This window comes from Calonectris borealis, chromosome 1 (genome assembly GCF_964195595.1).
Source record: "Calonectris borealis chromosome 1, bCalBor7.hap1.2, whole genome shotgun sequence".
Classification (NCBI taxonomy): Eukaryota; Metazoa; Chordata; class Aves; order Procellariiformes; family Procellariidae; genus Calonectris; species Calonectris borealis.
The window spans coordinates 159,479,291-159,499,205 of record NC_134312.1 but is presented as its reverse complement, the minus strand read 5'-3'; the positions used below and the strand labels follow the sequence as shown (position 1 = coordinate 159,499,205).

Sequence of the window (19,915 nt, the reverse complement as noted above, 5' to 3'; positions counted from 1 at the left end):
GTTTCCTGTTGTGATCTTTGAGACAGGATAGATGAATGAGTCATTCATTTAAGTAGCAGTGCTGATAATGAAGGCTTCAAGGAAAATATTAAATTCTGTCATTGTGACCTGCCTGTGCTCAGGCTCCTGATCCTGAGAGCGGCAATCCCAGGCTCTCCAGGTCTGCTGCAATGCAGCCTGCTCTGGCAGTCGCCTGCTGCTGCTCTGCCTGCTGACCCCTTTTCCCATCATAACTTCTGGAAGCCAAACTCTTACTGTGCAAGGTGGAGAGACCCGACGTCTCCAGCAGTGATGCTGAGGTGCATGCAGCCTCACTGCTGAGGAGGAGGCAGGACCGCTGCTCTTGGGAAGGAAGCAAAGAGTGACTGACTTCTTAAAATAAATGCTTCGTTTCTGTGAGTGTGCGCGTGTGTGCACTGCAAGAGTTTTGACGTGTTTTGCATGCTACTGATGTTAAAGTACATGTGGTTGCTGCTTATTTTCAGCTGATGTCTCCACTGCTCTTTTTCCTCTCACAACTGAGTATCAGTTTCTGCCCTTGTCTGATCTACAATTACCGCCCCCTACAACTTATGCCTCCCACTTTTTCTCACAGAAAAATAATGAGTTCTACTGATTATTTTCCTTATTTCTTCCCACTCCCTCAGCACCAAGCCTCACTATCCTCCCCACTCCAGGAGGGGGAAATGAAAATAGCAACAAAATTACTAATTCTTCTGTGGCAGCCTCTTATTTGCTGCTGTCAGTACTCTGCCACAACTCAGGTTCCTGGGGAGAAGGGTTAAAATCCAAGCAGTTGCTGGGACCTTACATCTTCCTGCACAGGAATTTAATAATGCACCAGTTTTTCAGTTGCGTGGAACAACTGAGCGCAGGCTTAAATACAATGTTCTTATGACTATATTAGCAAAGAAGAGCCAGTCCATCTTTTTTTTCTGAAATAAATGCTGTTTAGTTCATTATTGCTTGCTGTTAAAAACAAACAAAACAAAACAAAACCTTTATTAGCTTAAAAAATAGATCTGCAGAATTAATTGCTTTTTAAGCATAGCATTAAACTGTTGTTTTTATTTGTCTAAGTAATTTGGGGTACTTTTCTCTAAAACAGTAATAAAAGTAAATCCCACATTCATGCTGTGTTTAAAGCAATTTTGACAAACTTAAACTGGTAATACCAGGCTTGTTTTGTTTCTTTAACAAGATTTTTATGATAAGTCTGGAATGCTCCATCTAAGCCTGATTTCCAGCTGAAATCAGGTATGACGGAGCTTGCCAAACTCATTGTGTTTGATCTGGTTAGCAGTAATTGTTTTTGTTTTGGTTTTTTTAATTTGCTAAACAGAACTCTGACATTTCCTGGAAAAGGACTGGGATGAATTTTTGATAGTCTGTAAAAATCCATATGAGCAAACATGGCTTTAGCATTAATTCACGCAACGCTAAAATCAGAGATGGCATCCTAGTGCTGGAACAATGTTTCTCACCACTGGGATTTGCCTCTCATACCAGTTTAATCCCTCTCAGTGAAAGCCATGAACACTCAAATGCTACTTTACACTTGCTGCAAAGCTGCCTGGTTCATCTCCGGTGCTTGTTGTGGATATACAGGTCCAAGCTCAACAGCTGAGTTCAGCTCCAGGGGCAGCCACCTTCCAGCAGGGCTGGATCCTGCTGCTGTCAAAAGATGCCCTGGAACTCGGGGCTCAGCAGGACTCACGAGTGCCTTCTGCCCCAAGCATGGCAATACCTCCGCAAGCAGCAGAGCTGATGGACTTATAAGCACCAAGCTCCTGAGAGCCATCACCTCTCATGCAAACCAAGAGCTGCCAGCTCTTGTGGCTCCTTTGAGTGCAGCAGGAGCCAAGGGCTAGGAGCGCCTGACTTTCACAGCAGCACATGAGGTCCTGTCAGCTGCCAAATGGTATCTTGCAGCTGTAAGGCGTCAGTTCCCCCCACGTTGTCATTCTCCATCTGGAGATGCTCTTTGCAAATTTCCCCTTCTTGCAAGGCATAAGTTGTAGGGTTCGTTTTTTTTCATAACACCACTTTGCGTGCTGACTGCTTTTAATGCACTGGTTGCTAGTGCTGTGCTCTGGGATGCTGTAATCCTGCTTCATTCTTGTAGACAAGAAGGTGGATTGCTAATGATTTGACTAAATTCAGAAGGTGGAACCATGCACTGTTATCCCTGATGCCCTCTCTAATTATAACAAGTAAACATATAGGAACGGTTGTTTTTACTGAAAAAAGATCTAGCTTGATTTAACAGCCAAGTGGGAACACTGTTTTTCTCCGGTCAGCCCAAGCTCTCTAGCTGTGCCACCATGCTTCCCACGTGTTATAGCCACCGTTAAATCCTTACAAGTCGTGGTGGCTCAGAGGTGTTCTGGTGCCACTCTGTACGAGGAAAGGTGGCCATAGCAGTGACAGAAAAATTGTTCTTAGGCAATAAAAATCAGCTGGCAAAGTTTTGAACCATGGTGGTGCAGGAAATAGTGTTTCTTTCTGTAGACTCAGCGGTCTGTAAAATGATACATTGCTTCATAGTTCAGCAAGGTGAATGTCTTGATTAATCAGAGCTGTCTTCCTATGGAAATAGGGTCTGATTATTTATTTTTATGGAAAATGAGTTGGCTCTTTACATAGATAAAGTCATTTTGACTTGGACAGAAATTTTTTCACTTTTAGAGGATAATATAGCTTTTCTCTCTCTTCACGCCAGTGCTTGAGCTAGCTGTTGTCTAATTCTCTTTTAATGCCACTTCTTTTCTGCAAATTGGAAAATTTTTCCTGAGGACACCGGGGTTTCCACTTGCTGGAGCATCTTCCTCAGAACTACTCATCCTCACCTCTTTTGCAGACCCTTGTATTTTTGAGGTTAATCTGCCTTATTCTGCTGAGCGTCAGTCACAAGTTCTCCTTCTTCCTTTGTTCTTTCTTTTGGCAGATCACCTCACTTTCTGTTTTCACACCATCACCCACTTATTCTTCCGTGAGCTCTGATACTTACCTGCCTCCCTTGTCTGTTCCTCAGCTATAAGGGGAGACCTTATGGCTCTCTACAACTACCTGAAAGGAGGTTGTAGCCAGGTGGGTGTCAGTCTCTTCTCCCAAGTAACAAGCGATAGGGCAAAAGGAAATGGCCTCAAGTTGCACCAGGGGAGGTTTAGATTGGATATTAGGAAAAATTTCTTCGACAAAAGGGCTGTCAAGCCTTGGAACAGGCTGCCCAGGGAAGTGGTTGAGTCACCATCCCCAGAGGTATTGAAAAGACGTGTAGATGTGGTGCTTAGGGACATGGTTTAGTGATGGACTTGGCAGTGTTAGGTTTATGGTTGGGCTCAATGATCTTAAGAGTCTTTTCCAACCTAAATGATTATGTGATTCTATGATTCTATGATTTGCAGGTGTCTTTGCTCTTCTTTCCTTCCATTTCACACCTTCTTTTCTTAACTTTTTAGGATGTTTGGAGCACTCCAAACTTATCCTTCAAGCCTGATTCTTCTCTGTTACGGGTTTTGCTGTTGTAACCTTACTTCATGGCCAGATGTTTCCCATTCTCCTCATCTAGGAATCTGCTGTCAAAATCTTCTTGTTTGCTGGACTTGCAAGTTTTCAGTATATCCATCCTTCCCTCTTCTCTCATACCTTTTCATTTCCCATCCAAATTTTGCCTTCATCCTCAGCTGTGGCTTTAGTCTTGGGATCTTTTCTTTGGTGGAACCTGTTAGATTACATTTCTTCACGTACATATTCCAGAGCGTGCGTACCAGTGTGTAACTAGTCATTGTAATGGTCTTCACTTCTCTCCCTGTCCCGTCTTCTGCTGCCTTGGCAACCACTTAGATAACTTTTACTACTCCTATCCTTAAATGCAAAAGCACGAAAAAAGAAAGAGCTCCCAGCAACCTCTACCATCTTTAAATTCACATGAAATCTCCATTGTGTTTCTGCTTTGTTGACTTTTTCACTGGCTATTTTATCAGTGAGCTTTTGTTAAGGCTAAGAAAGTACTGAAATTGACTTTTTCAGGGTTTATTTCACAAGCCTGGTTTATCCGAAGGGTTGAGTTCTTTCTTTCCTCTCCACTTGAGTAACCTTGCTCCGAAGTTACGAAGAACTGCTCCTAAATAGCTGGAGTGGGTAGGGAGTTGCATCTACCTTCAGATTTCTGTAACAGTGACTACTATTTCTGGGAACACTATGTTCTCCACATGTTGATTGGTGGGGAATAGGCAGTTTTATCTTATAATTTAGTGGACCTGCTTAGACAAAGTATTTTGGGGGAGAAAAGGCACACGAATTGCTACAGCAGGTGGCTTTGATGCATTCTTTCTCATTCTCTACCCAGAAAGATAAAACCACTCAGTCCACTGGCTAGGTTCAGCTTTCTCGTCTTAGTTGTTCTTTAGATTGGCAGATGTTTTTTTGCTAGAAACTGTTGCAGTGAATATTGCTTTTTCCTTGAAAGGATTGCTTTTTCCTTGAAAGGATTGCTTTTTTTAGCCAGCAGTCTCATTTCTGATGAATTTTTAAATATTTGATAAAGCAATTGGTCTGCAGAAAGCACTATTTGCATTGTCTTTGTGTTCTTACATGATGACTGAGGAGATTGACAAAGCAGTACTTTGTGTAATATCTATACTTATTTCCAAAACAGAAGAGGATAGATGTTTTCAATTTAGCATAGAATTCCCTACAGTACTTATCAGGCTTTACAGTCTTAACATTTTTAATCAGTTGCAAAAGATCCTCTTACTCTCTGATTTATATAATAGACCTTAGCTTTTCTATTTTTGCTTCATTTGACTTCAGAATGTTTCCAATGCTATAAAAAATTGACATTTTGTTTTTCTTATTTTCATCTTAAATTTTTCCATATATCGATGTTGATAAAATTCTCACTTTTTAAACAGTGACTTTTAAAGAGAAAAAAGATTAGCCATATCCTTAAAACAAAAGACATACAATATTTAATATCAAGCATATTACTGACATTTTATGTGACCATTTTTCCTCAAAATCATATTGACTGAAGTTTTCAAGGGACTAATGACTAGTCATGTGTTTTGAATTCTCCATCTGCTGGAGAGCTTTTAATTCTTTCTGGGGAACGTTGGACTCTTTCTTCTCTCTCCCTCCCTCTTTTGAGAGAGGAATTATAGGAAGAATTGTGAGTTATATAAACCTTCCCTAGCACTCCCACAAGTTCATGTTGTGTGGTAGTATAGCAGTCCCTGCACTGATGTGAAAAATGATTTCTTGGTCCCTAGTTTCCATTCAGTTTCAAGCACCTCTTTTGCTCATCAGTGGTGTTTCCTCTTCTCCTGTCCAGTGGGTGACACTGACCAAGGGTTGAGGCTCTTCCAGACGGTGTTTTCAGTGGGCTGTCCTGCTGAGAGGAGACACGGAATAGCTGGTGGCAATGTGGGTCAGGGCTGAAAGCGGGTGGTAGAGAAGGGGTGGGCAGCCGCCTGGTGAGACTGCTGTGTTTTGCAGTTCCAACTTAAGCACACAGGTAAATCTGTTGCTTGTGCCTGATTGCGAAAATGAAGGTCAGTTCCAGTCAAAGCAGAAATCTTGGCAGGAGCATATGTCTTATTTAGCGGTGATCCTTCTAGAAATTTTGAGCCTAATGCACACTATAAACCTGATTTCTTGCTCTCAGAACAAGCAACAATGTCAACGTATAGGCAATTGTTTCAGTCTTAGGCTCTTCATAGCAGTTGCTTGAGTTAACTAATTAAAATAAAATGCCTTAATTTTAGCGTTTCAGAATACTTTTGTATTTGTCAGGAAGGTTGGGAGACTGATCACAAATCCATCTTTTTGTGGCAGACATTGCAGGAATAGTGTGACCTCACTGGTAGGCTTTAATTACTTGTTGCATGTGTTTCGACTAGCTTGAAAACTGTAACTGTCTTTAATTGCTGGGTTTTATTCAGGTCCTCCAAATAAGAGGCTGAGTATAAATAGGTGAAGCTCATAATTATACCTGTTCTCTCTAACTGAGTCTTAACAGGCAGTGTCCTTGCCTGCTCATGGGGTCCTATCAAGACAGATGAGCAAAGAGGGTACTACTTTCAAGAAGTTTAAAAAAGTATACCTGTAGGGTGATACACGTGCCTAGCTGGTCTCCTTTGATAACTCTTCGCTCACTGTTTTATTATTGCTATAGACTCTTCCCGAAATCTGTAAACTCAGGGTTACCTGCGACGACGAATTTACGACTAATACTTGAAATCAGAGAGTGGGAAAATGAAAGATTGTATTGTTTTCTAAAGATCAAGTTTACATTTGAAAAGTTGTTACAATCATGCCTTTAATTCCCTCATTACACATTACATACTCTTCCTCAGAGCCAACCTGTTTGGGCGCCGGGAAGAAGCATTATTTCACAGATGCAATTATATTTGGGGCAAAGATTTTAGGAGCCATAAGGCAGTGTCTTTACAACAGATTAAATAGAGAGCCTTGTAACGAGAGGCTAATGCACAATCTGGCCAGTTGGCAACAAAAAGGAAAAATTTGCTTACAAGTGAAGGATAAGAGCATTTTAACTTGGAACAACTCAGTAGATGATGCAGTTGCTAGGTAATGACTTTCATTTCTAGAAAAAGTCTTGAGGTGAAAGCTAATCAATAAGGTCGATAGAGTGTGATGTCATTTGTTGCCATGGTTTCTGAACTTAACAGTCTGTTATCTGCAAATAATATTGATGGTTGCTATGCAGTGGAATCTTTTCATATTGTTTTTTTGCCATTATAAAGCTCTTTAATCTTGGCTAAAGCTTCAAAGAGCAGAGTGTCTAGGAGTTTAAATGTTGTAATAGATAGGCTTGTATTACAACCCAAAAATATCTTGAAATTTACTACCTAATAAACAACAGGCATCAGCAGGAAGTGAACAAGGTTAACATTTTGGTGATTAAACTTCCACAAAGCAGTTGACATTTTCTAGTAAATTAATCTGCAAATTAAATATCTCTGTTGAATTAGTGCTATGACTCATTACATGTAAAAAAAGGGGTAAGCAGTCAATCCTCTGGATGATAAGGCAATCAAATGTATAAAGCTGTAAATGACTCAAAAGCCATCACAGCTTCTTGAACAATATCCTTGTGTTTCATATATCTTTCGCTGTTGGATCGTGCCTCTTTATTATGTTTGGGTTTTGCTAGAAAATATTTTATAGCAGCTTATGCTAAGCATCAGACAGTTGGACAGGCTGAAAGGGAAATGAGACTTATTTTTCCTGATAGTTGTCAAGGTGAAGGAAAAGCATGTCTCAAGTCAGGCCCTTTAAATCAAACACAATACTTCATTTTTCATATTCTATGGAGAAGATGTTAGTTTTAGTAGAATGCCGTGTATCCTTTACGTGATTTATTGGCACCTCTTTACAGCAGTTTTTCTTGATAGTTTGAGTTATTGAAAGCATTTTGGAGGGAAAGAATGAAAAAGAGATGAAAAGACAGAGCTCAGTGCAAGCTAGAGAAGGTAACACGGGGTTTTCTGAAAGACGAGGTGATTTGTAGAAGTACAAAACGTTCAGTACCCAGTGGTGAAAGGAGGGGAGAGCCCATTGGACAAAGTGGAGAGAGAAAAAAATTAGAGAGAAAAGCAGAAAAGAAAGAGGCTGATGGAAGAAAGAGGAACAATTTTCACTGAGGTGAGAGAAGAGGGGAGAGGAGGAAGGGTAGGAAAAAATCATATGATGGCTTGCTGAATTCTAGGGTTTTTACGTCTTCGGAGTGACATTTGCCATGCTGTCTAGTTTTTCTCTTTTTCCCCAACAGATTCCTCCTCCTTCTCTTCCATTTCCACTGTCCTCTGCCTTAACAACACATTTCTTTAGAAAGCATTTTGCCACCTTCTTTCTTGTCTTCTTCACACATATCTCCTCTGTGTGGTGACATTGACTATCACATTTCTTTCGAACAGAGAAGTAATTGCCTTCGTTGTCCTACTTGTCCCCTTAATATAGAGAGTGAATTGTCAAGGGCAAGCCCCCAACGGGAGGCCTGAGGAAGATGTCACCAGGAAAAGTGAGGCATATGGCTAAAATCCTGCTCTTGCAAAGTGGGCAGGGGTGTTCTTGATGACTCCTCTCCTGGAACTCCTCTAGAAATTCCCTGTTGGCTGTGCAGAAACACAATAGCAGCCTTCAAGGAGTGTATCCTCAAAGCACTGCTACTGAGAAGAGGCAGATGGAGGAGACATGCCGGCTTGATGATGATAGCAGATGTCAACAAGTTAACAACCTGAAAGGGAAACTAGCAGCACAGCAGTGCTTCTTACCCAAATGTTTAAAGAGAGGGAGGAGGAAAAAAAAAAAAGAAAAAAGAAAAGCAACATGGAAAAGAAGATACAAATCAGTAGTGTTGATCAGTGAGAGCTGTAAAAGGCTATCTGATGCTAAATCTGTAAAGTGGTGCTGCTGAGTGGATTTATCTAAAGAAGTATTTCACTATTAGGCTGTCACAAAGGAAGAGCATTTACTTCAGAAGCCATATGCCAACTGTGCAATTAGGCTTCCAGTCATACATGCCGCGTCTACTAAAGCGGGGGGCAAGTCTCAGCCATTTGCAACTGCTCTTGCATAATGCTTGCTTTTACAATCCTGGATATTCCATTGCTTGTGCTGTTGTAAGAATTCTGTTGTTTGGGATAACGTACTTATCTTTTATTTCTCTGGGGTTTTTATCTTAGGGATATTTGTTTTCTGTGTTGGTTTGTTTATCTCCCTTAAGGAGAAACTAAATTGTCAGACCTTTTTTAATACTCTTTCACATTATAAAGCAATTCAATTTTAAAAAAGATTAAAAGAAACATACATGTTCTGTCTGAGAAAAACGCACATCTTATTATATAAGGGACAGCTTGGTACTTTGTACTAGTGAACAACTTCATAAAACATACATACAATAGTGGAAAGTCTCGGCAGCTTTAACAAAAGGATTTCTTAATTTGTGAATTTCTGCTGTTTTTCTTAGACCAAATTTTTATACCAACAGCCATTGCAGGACGCTGAGTATAGGTGATGAGCAGACAAGGGACTTTAGGTACGTTCTCCTAAAGGAAAAAGGTAAGAGAAGCTGTACACAGCAAAGTCCCCAGAGCCACCGTGACACTCCCTGCATTGCACACACCTTGTGAAGCCTTTCAAGCTGTTCCCAGCCCTTTCTCATGGGACTATGATGTTCCATGTAGCACTGGATGTCACTGAGCACTCAACACACATTTGGAGTAGATTTTCCAAGCATGATATGGAAATTAAAATATAAACAGGTGTATAAACATAAGCAATTAGTGAAAGTATCCTGGCCTTTGAAGCCACATATAGGCCTAAGGTGAGATAATGCAAGCTGGAACAAAAAGTTATCAGCTATAGATACAAGTCTTCTACATGTGTGATATAGTTATATGATAATAGTTGATTGCAGTTACTTCAGCCCAGTTGATAGTGCTGAATGCAGTAGCTGATGCAGTTATTGCAGTTGAGAGGTGCCTAGTAAGACTAAGAAAAATACATATATTTAACCCAGTTACATGCTTTAACTACTGTTGGTGCTGTTTAAATAGAAATCTCGGAGCTTGTTGCTGAAAGTTTGCTTCAGTGTACAAAATTCTTGAAAAAAAGTAGTTAAAAAATCTGAAGTTTGGAAATTACTTTAGATTTATTAAAGCAATTTTAATTTCTGTTTATGTCTGTATGATTCAGCTAAGCTCTTCTCTGGAGCTTTTATATCTTTAGTTGAGGTCTTGGGTCAGTCATGCTGCAAATAATCTCTTTTTATGAATAGGCTTAAGGCATGTTTGTTTTCTGTGTATTGATTTAGAAACAGAAAGTTAGTTCCCAACCCAAATATGAACAAGTAGTTGTTCTTGTAATAGTTGCAGCACATTTTTTCTTGTGTGTGAGGAGATAAATGCACAATTTTATTTGTCACAATGTACTGCAGAAAATAAAAAAGTGCTTATAGCTTGAACCTTGTGTGGAAAACCCAATTTTCACCAGAAGGTCTCCACAAAAACAAGCCCCTCACCCCAAACCCCCAACAGGCTAATAGAGCAATCCTGTGGACACTAAGAAAAGAAAGCCTTCGTGGTTCTTGTAGCTTCAGTTAAAACACAAAAACGTCGATATTCCCACCTGGTGTTTCAAATGCAAGGAAGTTGCTGTACAAGATGTCCTCTCCTGGGCCGTTGGCTTTCTACCTTTCCTGCAAAGACTCATGAGGCGCAGAGGACAGCAGAGCCAGGACGCCACACTGCTGGAACATCTCACACGCGCCTGCGCTCCTACCACCGTGCCGCTCACCAGGAATGAGCTAACGCTGGAGCCTGCGAGAAAGGTCGGCGAGTTGTGATGAGCAGCACAGTGCACCTTCCTCACTCTGCAGCTACAGCCAAGCACTCTGTACAGAGGACAAACCACATTTAAGGGCTCTGGTGTTCTTCATTTCTCTCAGATGGTAAAATATCACTTCAGTGCAGAAAGGAGTGTTCAAGTCCAGCAGGAGAACTGATTTTTTTCATGTAGATGTTGAACTCCTTTTGTGAAGAGGTAGCACCAGAGTTATGCTAGCCTATCTAGCTGTTTTGTCACAAACCTTCAGACATGTTGGAGCATTGGAGACAAACAGAACTGTACTAATATATGTTCATAAAGCTTTTTTAGAAGAGGGAAACTTATTTTTTTCCCAACATAACTAGAGGTTGCGAATGACGTTGTTCATATATTGTAAGTAGAACATTGCTCCCACTTGCCCAAAGTCCTTGTAAGAAACTAATCCCCAGATTTTCATAGTTTGTGTGAGATCAGCTGGATATTCAGGTGTTTAAAGAGGTTCTAAGGATACTTTTGCACATACTAAAGATGCTTCCAAAGGTTTCCTTTTTCTGACACCTCATAAACCATCAACCCAGCAGGTCCAAGAATTACCAGCATTTTAAAAGCCAGGGACCCCTCCATGTATAAGGCAGAATTATTTTTTGTATAGTCAATACAATATTTTTATATGAAAAATATTTTTTATTTATGAAAAGCCATTCTAGGTGTGGGAAGCCATTCCAGGCCATTTTGGGAACAGGACATGCAAAATAAACTGTGTGCCCACTGAGAAGTCTGTAGTTGTTTTCTATTTGAGTCTATAAATTTCTCCACATTGATCAAGCTCAGCTGGATTACACTGCTTTTAACGCCTCAGACTGAGCAAGGCATGATGAGGTTGTCCACTATGCTTTTGGCAAGTGCTGCATTTTTTTGCCCATTTTGTGGTACTGTTTATTCCCTTTCCTGGTCTTTTTTCCCTCTGCCACTCAGTCAGTGCATTTTCCTTTTCCTTATCCGAAGCTGCTACATCCTATCTATTACTTCCTTAAGTCACATCTGCTTCCCCCCACCCACTATGTGTCCCCTGAAACTTTGTGATCTTCGGTACAAATCTTCCCATCCCCCTTCTCTGACTTGCTATTTCTGAAATTATTATTTTAGATCGTCTGTTTCCATCCAGCACGAAATGGGTTCTGCTGGCAGAAAGACACAGCAGCTTTACTGAATGTGCTCAGGTTGCCTGAGATTGCTTGAAAACAAAGAAATTGCCAATTTCTGATTGGTAATGCTTTCAGATGTTAAGCCTGGGACAGCCGTGGGGCAGAAAAGTCCTTCCTAAAGGCACATTCCCCTCTATTTATCACTAGCCTGAAACACCGTCTTTCCAAGGTACCAATGAACCTGGTTTGCTTTTACCACAATCTCAGCGCAGTTTGGAGCTGTATTCCTTACACATTAAAAAAAAAAATTAAAAATTACTTTATTTATTTATTTTCATTCAGAAGATAAAAATTCAGCACCATGCACAGAAAAATCCTTTATGTTGCAGAAAATCATTTATAGACAGGAAAAGACAATGAAGTACGTCTTATTATATTCAGTGTTTATTTTTACATTGAAAGCTATTGCTGTTTCTTCCTGATATTTTTGCTGGCAATAACAGGGTAAAAATGTTTTATTACGCAAATTATATAGTTCTAGCACAGTGTTTTAAAAAGAAAATTACCTGTATAAAAGAGACTTTCAGTCAGTCTATATAGGCAGCTGGAAATTGGTTTGCATGCATGCAGCTAATGGTTACAGCAATTTGCATGGGAGCAGGTTTAATGTAAGTCTAGGCACTGGATGTCACTGAGCACTTAACACAGATGGTACATTTACTTGAGTTAGGCTTTCATAAGTGTTGGACAAGAGGAATGAAAAAATGCTCTAGTAAATGGTGAATAAAATCAACAGCTAAATGCTTAAGGCACAGTTTTTTAGAATTCCAGAGTCAGTTATCTAACAAACTTATGTGTTTTAATGAGATGTGGCACTTCAATTCCCTTTAAAAACAATAAACCCCACTCTAAGCTGTTTTTTTTCCCATCTTCAAGTAACAACAATTATCGGTAATAAGTTAATACTCCTATTGACATCAATGGGAGAAGAGAGTGCAAGGAAATATTAAGATTGTAGACAAAAAAAAGTCTTGTATAATTATTCTATATTTGGAATCTTGCATTGCAATAAGTAGGTTAAGCTTTTCAATGCTAATAGCTAATACAACCTCCATCATAAACCTTCCTTCATCCGAAGTCATCAGACAATGACATTTTCTGTCCCTGTTTAGCGAGGAGGAGAGGAAGCCACTTGCTATAAAGTATCTGAGGTGAACTTGTTTCTTTTTACTCGTAAAGTGTAGCTCTTGCACAGACGGTTGAGAAGATGCAGAATATTATAGTCCTCCAGTGTTTAATTGTTTCTGTCTGCCCTGGAATTTAAAGAGAATTTAGGATGTTTTTGGCAGTCGCTTTCCCTCTATAATCAGGTTGCTATGGTAAACCTATTATTCTAGACAAAGAAAGGGTATGTTTAGTAAAGTGCTGATCCCTTTTCAGTATAATGTGAGCTTCAAATTACTTTTGAATGATTGAATTTGTATGGTAAGTATTTTATCAAAATAACTAAGAGAAGAAGGTCACAGAATAAGGTGTTGCTTCTGTTATTTCAGTAGCAGATACACCTGACAAAATAGTATGGCTGAAGAAAGCTTACCCTGCAAATACCTACTCCCGGTTTTCCCAGGGAAGCAACCTGAAATTTATCATTACAGAATGCTAATAATTTTTGTGTTTATCTATATGGTGATAAACTGAGCCTTTGAAGTCTACATTCTCTACATTCTATGTAGTTAGCTGTTCAGAAGCAAAAGGACTTCAATTCTCTGTTAAATATCTCCACAGAGTGAGCCCACCTTACATAATCTAACCAAAATCTCAGTACTTTTGGAGGTACAATATACTTTTGAAGCCAGTACAAAGTTGCAATTACTTAGTGCCACCACTAAATTCGCTTCTCATGTTCCTAGTGCTGATTTTGTCACATTTGTAAAAGGAAAGGAATGATGAACTAATAATTTGAGTATCAATTTCACAGCAGTGTACTAAACTACTATAACTGTATCTTTGAATACTTAAAAGTAAAGACATAGCTCAGAGAATTCCTTTTCCAGAGCGCTTACTGACTGAGGTTTCTGTCCATTTTCAGGACACTTTCAGTTCTGCTGAGGTCCATAGTCAGCTGATCTAAATCATACCCTGAGCTTAGGTGGGAGCCAGGCAAAATACAATACGAGGCACAAATACCAACAAGGAATTTGGGCTTTTTGAATATATGTGTTGGTGTTTTATTCATTAGCTAAGACGAGAAGATTGAGAGAGTAGGGCCTAAATCCCCTTTGTGTTTGATTTTGAGAAGACAACCTGAGCTTGTATCTCTCACATGACAAAAATGTGCCCTATCTGCCTAGGGGATGGGATTTCATCAGGTTTTTTGCTGGTGAAACTGTTGCACATTAACTAAAATGAATAAATATTAATTGCAGCAGGGACTGAGAGGAACCTGTTCCCATTCCAGTGCAAGTGCCCAGCCACTGGGCTCTCAGGTCATTCTGACTTATTAAATTAAGCATTACAGAAGGTAATACTTAATTACAGAACATGCAGGAGCCTCATTACAGGACCTTCCTTTGCTCGTCCCTCTGGAGGATTTTCCATCTCTGCTGACTCCTCTCTTTAAAGCAACTTGCTTAAGCTGATCTTATTGTCCTTCAGGCATCCTCCTTATTATAGCATTAGCTGGCTAGGATACCACTGTTAAAGATGGTTCTTTTGTTTATTTTATACAGAATTCACAACAGATGGGCACTGTTCATTAGGTACCTATCTGCCTACGGGTGACCGACTGTGCTTTGGGACACTGTGATGTGACATTTTTGTAAAAGTAGCCAGGTTGTCTAAAGTCAATGCATAGGAAGAGACTGTGAGAGCCCAAATAGTGACAAGTTGGACTCATTAAAAGTCTCTGTATATTTAAGTACTAAGAAATAATTTTGTTCCAGTTGCTAATGTAACTGTCCTTGGCAAATAATTAGAGAATGCAGGCAAATAACATCAGTCATTCTGTAGGCAATCATATTTTAAATGTTGATGTGATTACCAAATACATCTGTATTTCATGATGTGGTAGATACACCTCCTATAATAAGTTTTTTCTGGAACAAACATCCTCATATAATTGCCAGTGCAACATGGTTTTAAAACTATGTATATGATAAAGGTATCATGAAGTATTTGCTGTTAATTCTCTCTATCAGCATGTCTTTTTTAAGATTCTTGCACTTTAAGTTGATCATAAAATGTCCTTCTAGACTGAATCCTGGCACATAGGATGTCAGCTCGAAAGTGCAATGTACATTGATGCTTGGGACGATGAAGAGTATGGCCGCTATAAAATGAGCTGGCAATTTTTCCATAAGTAATAAGATCCCCTCCCTACTCCAACTTAATTGGACTGTTTTTTTTTAAAAAAAAATCAATTATAAAAAATTTAGGTTAGAAGTTGAAAGAAAAATAGAATAACAATGATCTGGCAGTACATTGACCTAAAAGGTTTTATTGTCACAAAACCTACAGTTAGAAAAGCCCCACTAAGGTTCTCCTTAACAGTCCTTTTCTATTCAGCAAAATATTTCAGCAAATGCTGAAAAAATATTGGGAATGCTGAACCAGTTTGGTTACATAATGAAAGGCTGCACTTGAAGGATTTTTTTGCTTTGTAGCTATAGTTGCTCCTAGTGTAAATTCGGGTTCTGCAGTCAGTAGAGCTGTGTCCAGGCCCAGGCTGAGTCTCACTGCTGCTATGATTAAATTAGATGGAGAGGAACAGGCTTTTCTGCATCCTAATCCATGTCTCTGGTGGCCCTTTTTTACACACAATATCTTTTCCCAAGCTCATCAAATGTATTACTTTGATCCACGGTTTGTGTCACATTTAGAGCATTCTCACAGTGGCATCGCATTAAAACAACTTGAAAAAATACGGAGGCAAACTCTTAGAAGATAGGAAATAACAAAACCAAGGTTACCTTGAACTGAGTCTGTCTCATATATGTGCAACGTAACACTATCCTTGAGCTTAGTTTTTTTCACATCTGACCTTTTAATACATACTGCTTTGAGGGCTTTGGAGTGGAAGATCTGTGGGAGTTCGGCTGAGTGTATTCCCCCTGTAAGCTCTGGGGAGTTCTCCTGTGAACAGGTTGATGGAAGGGAAGACTCTGACAGAGGCTGTGCTTTCGACTTCTATTTCCTCAGGTCTAGACAAGAAAAATTATAGGGATTTTTTGCTTTCCAAATGCCTAACAGAGTATTTGAAGAGTATTTCTACATGAATAGACAGTATCTTAGATAGCCCTGTGCATAGACTATTTAATTCTAATCACATTCATTCTGGAGTTTCTGAGGTATGCGCTAAATATTTTAGATCAGTTATAGAGGTTAATTATGCAGTTAAACATGTGGCATAGCTCTGTTACGCAAAGTTGAGATATGAAAAACATACAGTGCAAATGATTGCTTATTCTTGCTGTTTCCACCAAGACATAACAGTGATATACTTTGCTCCTGGTTGCCATGGAGGAGGAATAGTTTGGTTTTTTTTTTTTAATAGTATTTATGTGCATACTTTAATTAATACAGAGTGACTTATAGTTTGTCTTTGGGGGGGGGTAGGGTGTCGAATAAGTTTAGGTTTTTATTACCTTTATTTTACTTTACTGAAATCATGACTAACAATTGTTTATTCTTACAGGGAGATGTGAATGTGGCCAATGCACTTGTTTCCCTCCAGGAGACAACAGAGTTCATGGCAAAAACTGTGAATGTGATGATCGACAGTGTGAAAATGCGGATGGCGATGTCTGTGGGGGTATGCATTCACATAATATAATATAATATAATATAATATAATATAATATAATCTAGAATCATTAAGGTTGGAAAAGACCTCTAAGATCATAGAGTCCAACCGTCAACCCAACACCATCATACCCACTAAACCATGTCCCTAAATGCCTCATCTACTCGTCTTTTAAATACTTCCAGGCATGGTGACTCAACCACTTCCCTGGGCAGCCTGTTCCAAGGCCTGACCACTCTTTCAGTAAAGAAATAATATATATAATATAATATAATATATATAATACAATATAATATAATGTAATGTAATGTAATGTAATATAATATAATATAATATAATATAATATATATAAATCTTGACTATCTATAACTTTGTTCCCCCTGATTTTATAATGTCACTATAGACTATTAACATAAGTGATTAATTATAATAGTTTATAGATTTTTGTAAGAAACAAGCTATATAAATATTGAATGTTAGTGAATATTTATTTTAAAACTTCAGAAACACTAGCAATGAAGTAGATTAAATACACCTAATAACATAAATATAAGTGTTGTAGTATATCCCAAATTCCATCAGTGTTCATTAGAGAAGAATACAGACACTTAAAGGAAAACCTGAAAAATTAGGTAATTTTGCTTTGTATTTAGTACAGGTGATGTTTTACTGAGAATGCTGTATTTTACCTGAAGTTAATAATGACCAGCAATACTTCTGAATATTTCATAATCACTGACAATCATCTGTTTTCTAAAAAAGTAGGAAAAATATATTATGAAAGAATCTAAAATGCCTGAGATACATTGTCATGGTAATTGTACATGCAGATGGTTTATTTTAATGTTGACAGTGAAAATCTCATTTGTTGATTTTTTAGTAATGTATGTTGGTGTTAAGCAGTATTTCAAGTTAGTTTTAGATATGTAAATGCATACGTACCATATGGTATTTTAAAATCAGGTAAGTAGTATTTGTCCTAAATTATCTCTTTCTCGATTTTATTGGCTTTATTTTTAGAATTATTCTTTGATTCTTAATATTAACAAAGTAATGGGTATGAACAATGGCACGTTTTATTATATTCCTTATTTCTAAGTAAGAAAAAACCATACTGCTTAATCTTTGCGGACATAAAAAATTCTGACTACAGGGAATAGTTCTTCAAGGTGTCTGTGGTGCAGAATGTAGGCATATATGCCTACATGTCTAACCAGCCATAATAAGAGTTTATAACATTCAATGTAAGTCAATAATATGAATGTATAGATAAAGAATAATTTGAAATTTAATTTTGTTTAAAGGACATAAAGCAGATAAAAGCACTGAAAAGCTGGGTCATATTTGTTATAAATTAAGTAGCTGGGAACCAAAATTCATCATCTTTCATGATTAGAAATATCTCTACCGTTTATGTCATTCATATTTTACATTATTCAATGACAATGCTTCAATGTTAATACTGCTAATTATACTGCACATTTTGGAAATTATAGAAAAGGATTCCATTTTTCCTTATTAGGAAGGATATAGTGATAATTTTAATTTTTGTTGCAGCCTAGAGCACCTCACACTTAAATGAATAATCACGTCAACACTTGAGCCAGTGTCCAATTTTTTACCGTGCAGGAGACACTCTAGATTACACTATTACCTGAATAAATTCTCCCCTTTAGTCTAAATAGCTTTGTCCAAAGAGAATGGCAGAAAATAATTAATTAATTTAAAGACCATACGCTTTAAGTTTGTTTTCCAAATTTTGAAACAACAACTAGAAAGGAAAGCCAACTCATGAACTTATGAATCAGTTGTAGTCTCAAGCAAGCTCAAGTTCTCCACTTTCATTCAAGCTATTAGTTTAGTTACCAATGATTCTCTGCAGGTGAAAGGAATTATATGGGAAAATGCAATTCAAGTGACTGTGACCCGTTTGAAATTGCACTGCACAGCATCTGTTGACCAGACTTCAGAAGGCCCACCCTGTGGACTGTTCCAGGGAACTGAGCTTATTCTTAATTCTTTCCCCAAAATCATAGAATAAGCACCAAATCAGGAATCCTGTTGTCCTGGGCTTTCTTGTAAGTAAAGGGAGAAGAGGAAGCATGGCATAAGGTAATGATTAAATCCACCAAGATCTGAGCTCACCTCTGAAGTGCATCAAGGGAGACTAGAGGATCTTTGCTCACTCACAGCTGATTGAACTTGGTGAGGTGAAGCTGGTCTCTAGAGTTTTAGTCTCCCAATTAGAAGTCATACCACTACTAATACCGTCCTCTAAAAATTGTTGGATTTCTGTAGTACATCTGTTGGGAGATTATTTTTTCATATTCTTGATATTTTAGTTCTTATTCTGTCTATTATATTTCTAAATATAATTTGAGATATTTTTAGATTGTTCTAGATTTGGTTGTAATTTACTCCTTGAAGGACATTCGCCTATTATTATTATTGCATGATTCCCTCCGTTTTCATTCTTTTACAGCCAAGAACTGGTTTCCATGTGAAGTGTGGTGAGATTCAAACAAACATAGATATCCTACTAATCACTCAGTTTTCTCCCATACACCACTTTTCCTTCTCTTGGTTGCTGGAGCTCTGGAATGGGTCCTTCCCTCTTTTCCCCTCTCTCTCCCTCTTTCCTTTTTTCTTTTTCTTCTTTTTTTTTCTTCTTTTTTTACTGCTGGCAGATCCTGAAACCTTATTTTCTTTGAACATCCAGTTTCCATCTGTGCTTCTGATCCACCTGCCTCAAGAGGCCACCCCCCACCCCGATAACTTAAGGCAGCACCTATTTAGGTGTAAGTACTAAGTACAGGAATGTTTATCTTCAGAGAGTTCCCGTCAATCGCAGCTTTCTGTTCACTCACCATTTAGCAAGTGAATTCCCCTCACCTTCAAACTCATAATATGAGCCATTTACCCCTTACACATTTTCTGTGACTTTATCTTTCACTGTGGCTTCCACCAACATTTTCACTGAGATGTGTCTGCCCACAGTTTCTGACCAAATGTAGGAATTTCTGTCCTTGTTATCCTTTTCAGATCCTCAATAACCTCTGGTGTTACTGATGGCTTCAGCCTTACTCTTTACTAATTGTCCAATGTTTTGCTTGGCTATCACTTTCTATCCTGATAACATTTTGAATGTTTCCTTTGATATACAATATTTCTCATTTCTCAAATTTTTAGGAGATTCTACCAATTTTAACCTTATTTTCTTTCCCCTTTTGCAACTTATCCATTCACAGAATCTCTCTCATTAATTTTGCACTAGTGGCACACACATCTTTCTCCCTTTTGGGTTTATCCATGCTTCCATCTCAGCCTGAACCTCTTGACACCTCTTGCTGAACTGCTTATTCCTTCCTCTTTCCTTCTCCTCTTTTAATTACTATTTTTCTACCACTGTTGCTACCTAAGCAATCACTGTCAGGACATAAGCCCTTGCTAGTAACTCTGGCTTCAGAGAATTGTAAGCTGGACTCTGTGAATGTGCAGAGTCTGACAGTGAGCACTGAGTGCTTGTAAAGCACAAGGAAGGAGGACCAGTGTTTTCAGATTAAATGCATGCTGAAATGAGAAATGTGAATGACAACCTAAATTATTTGAATAAGAT

At 38.5% G+C, this 19,915-nt stretch overlaps 1 protein-coding gene across 1 annotated transcript in view; it reads left to right on the top strand.

Moving 5' to 3' along the window:
* The window catches only part of ITGBL1 (integrin subunit beta like 1), a 146,808-nt gene that overhangs the window by 110,051 nt on the left and 16,842 nt on the right, over positions 1-19,915 (top strand). The window contains exon 8 of the mRNA XM_075139457.1: positions 16,192-16,308. Within this exon, the coding sequence (XP_074995558.1) occupies positions 16,192-16,308 (117 nt within the window). The remainder of the gene's footprint in view (positions 1-16,191; positions 16,309-19,915) is intronic.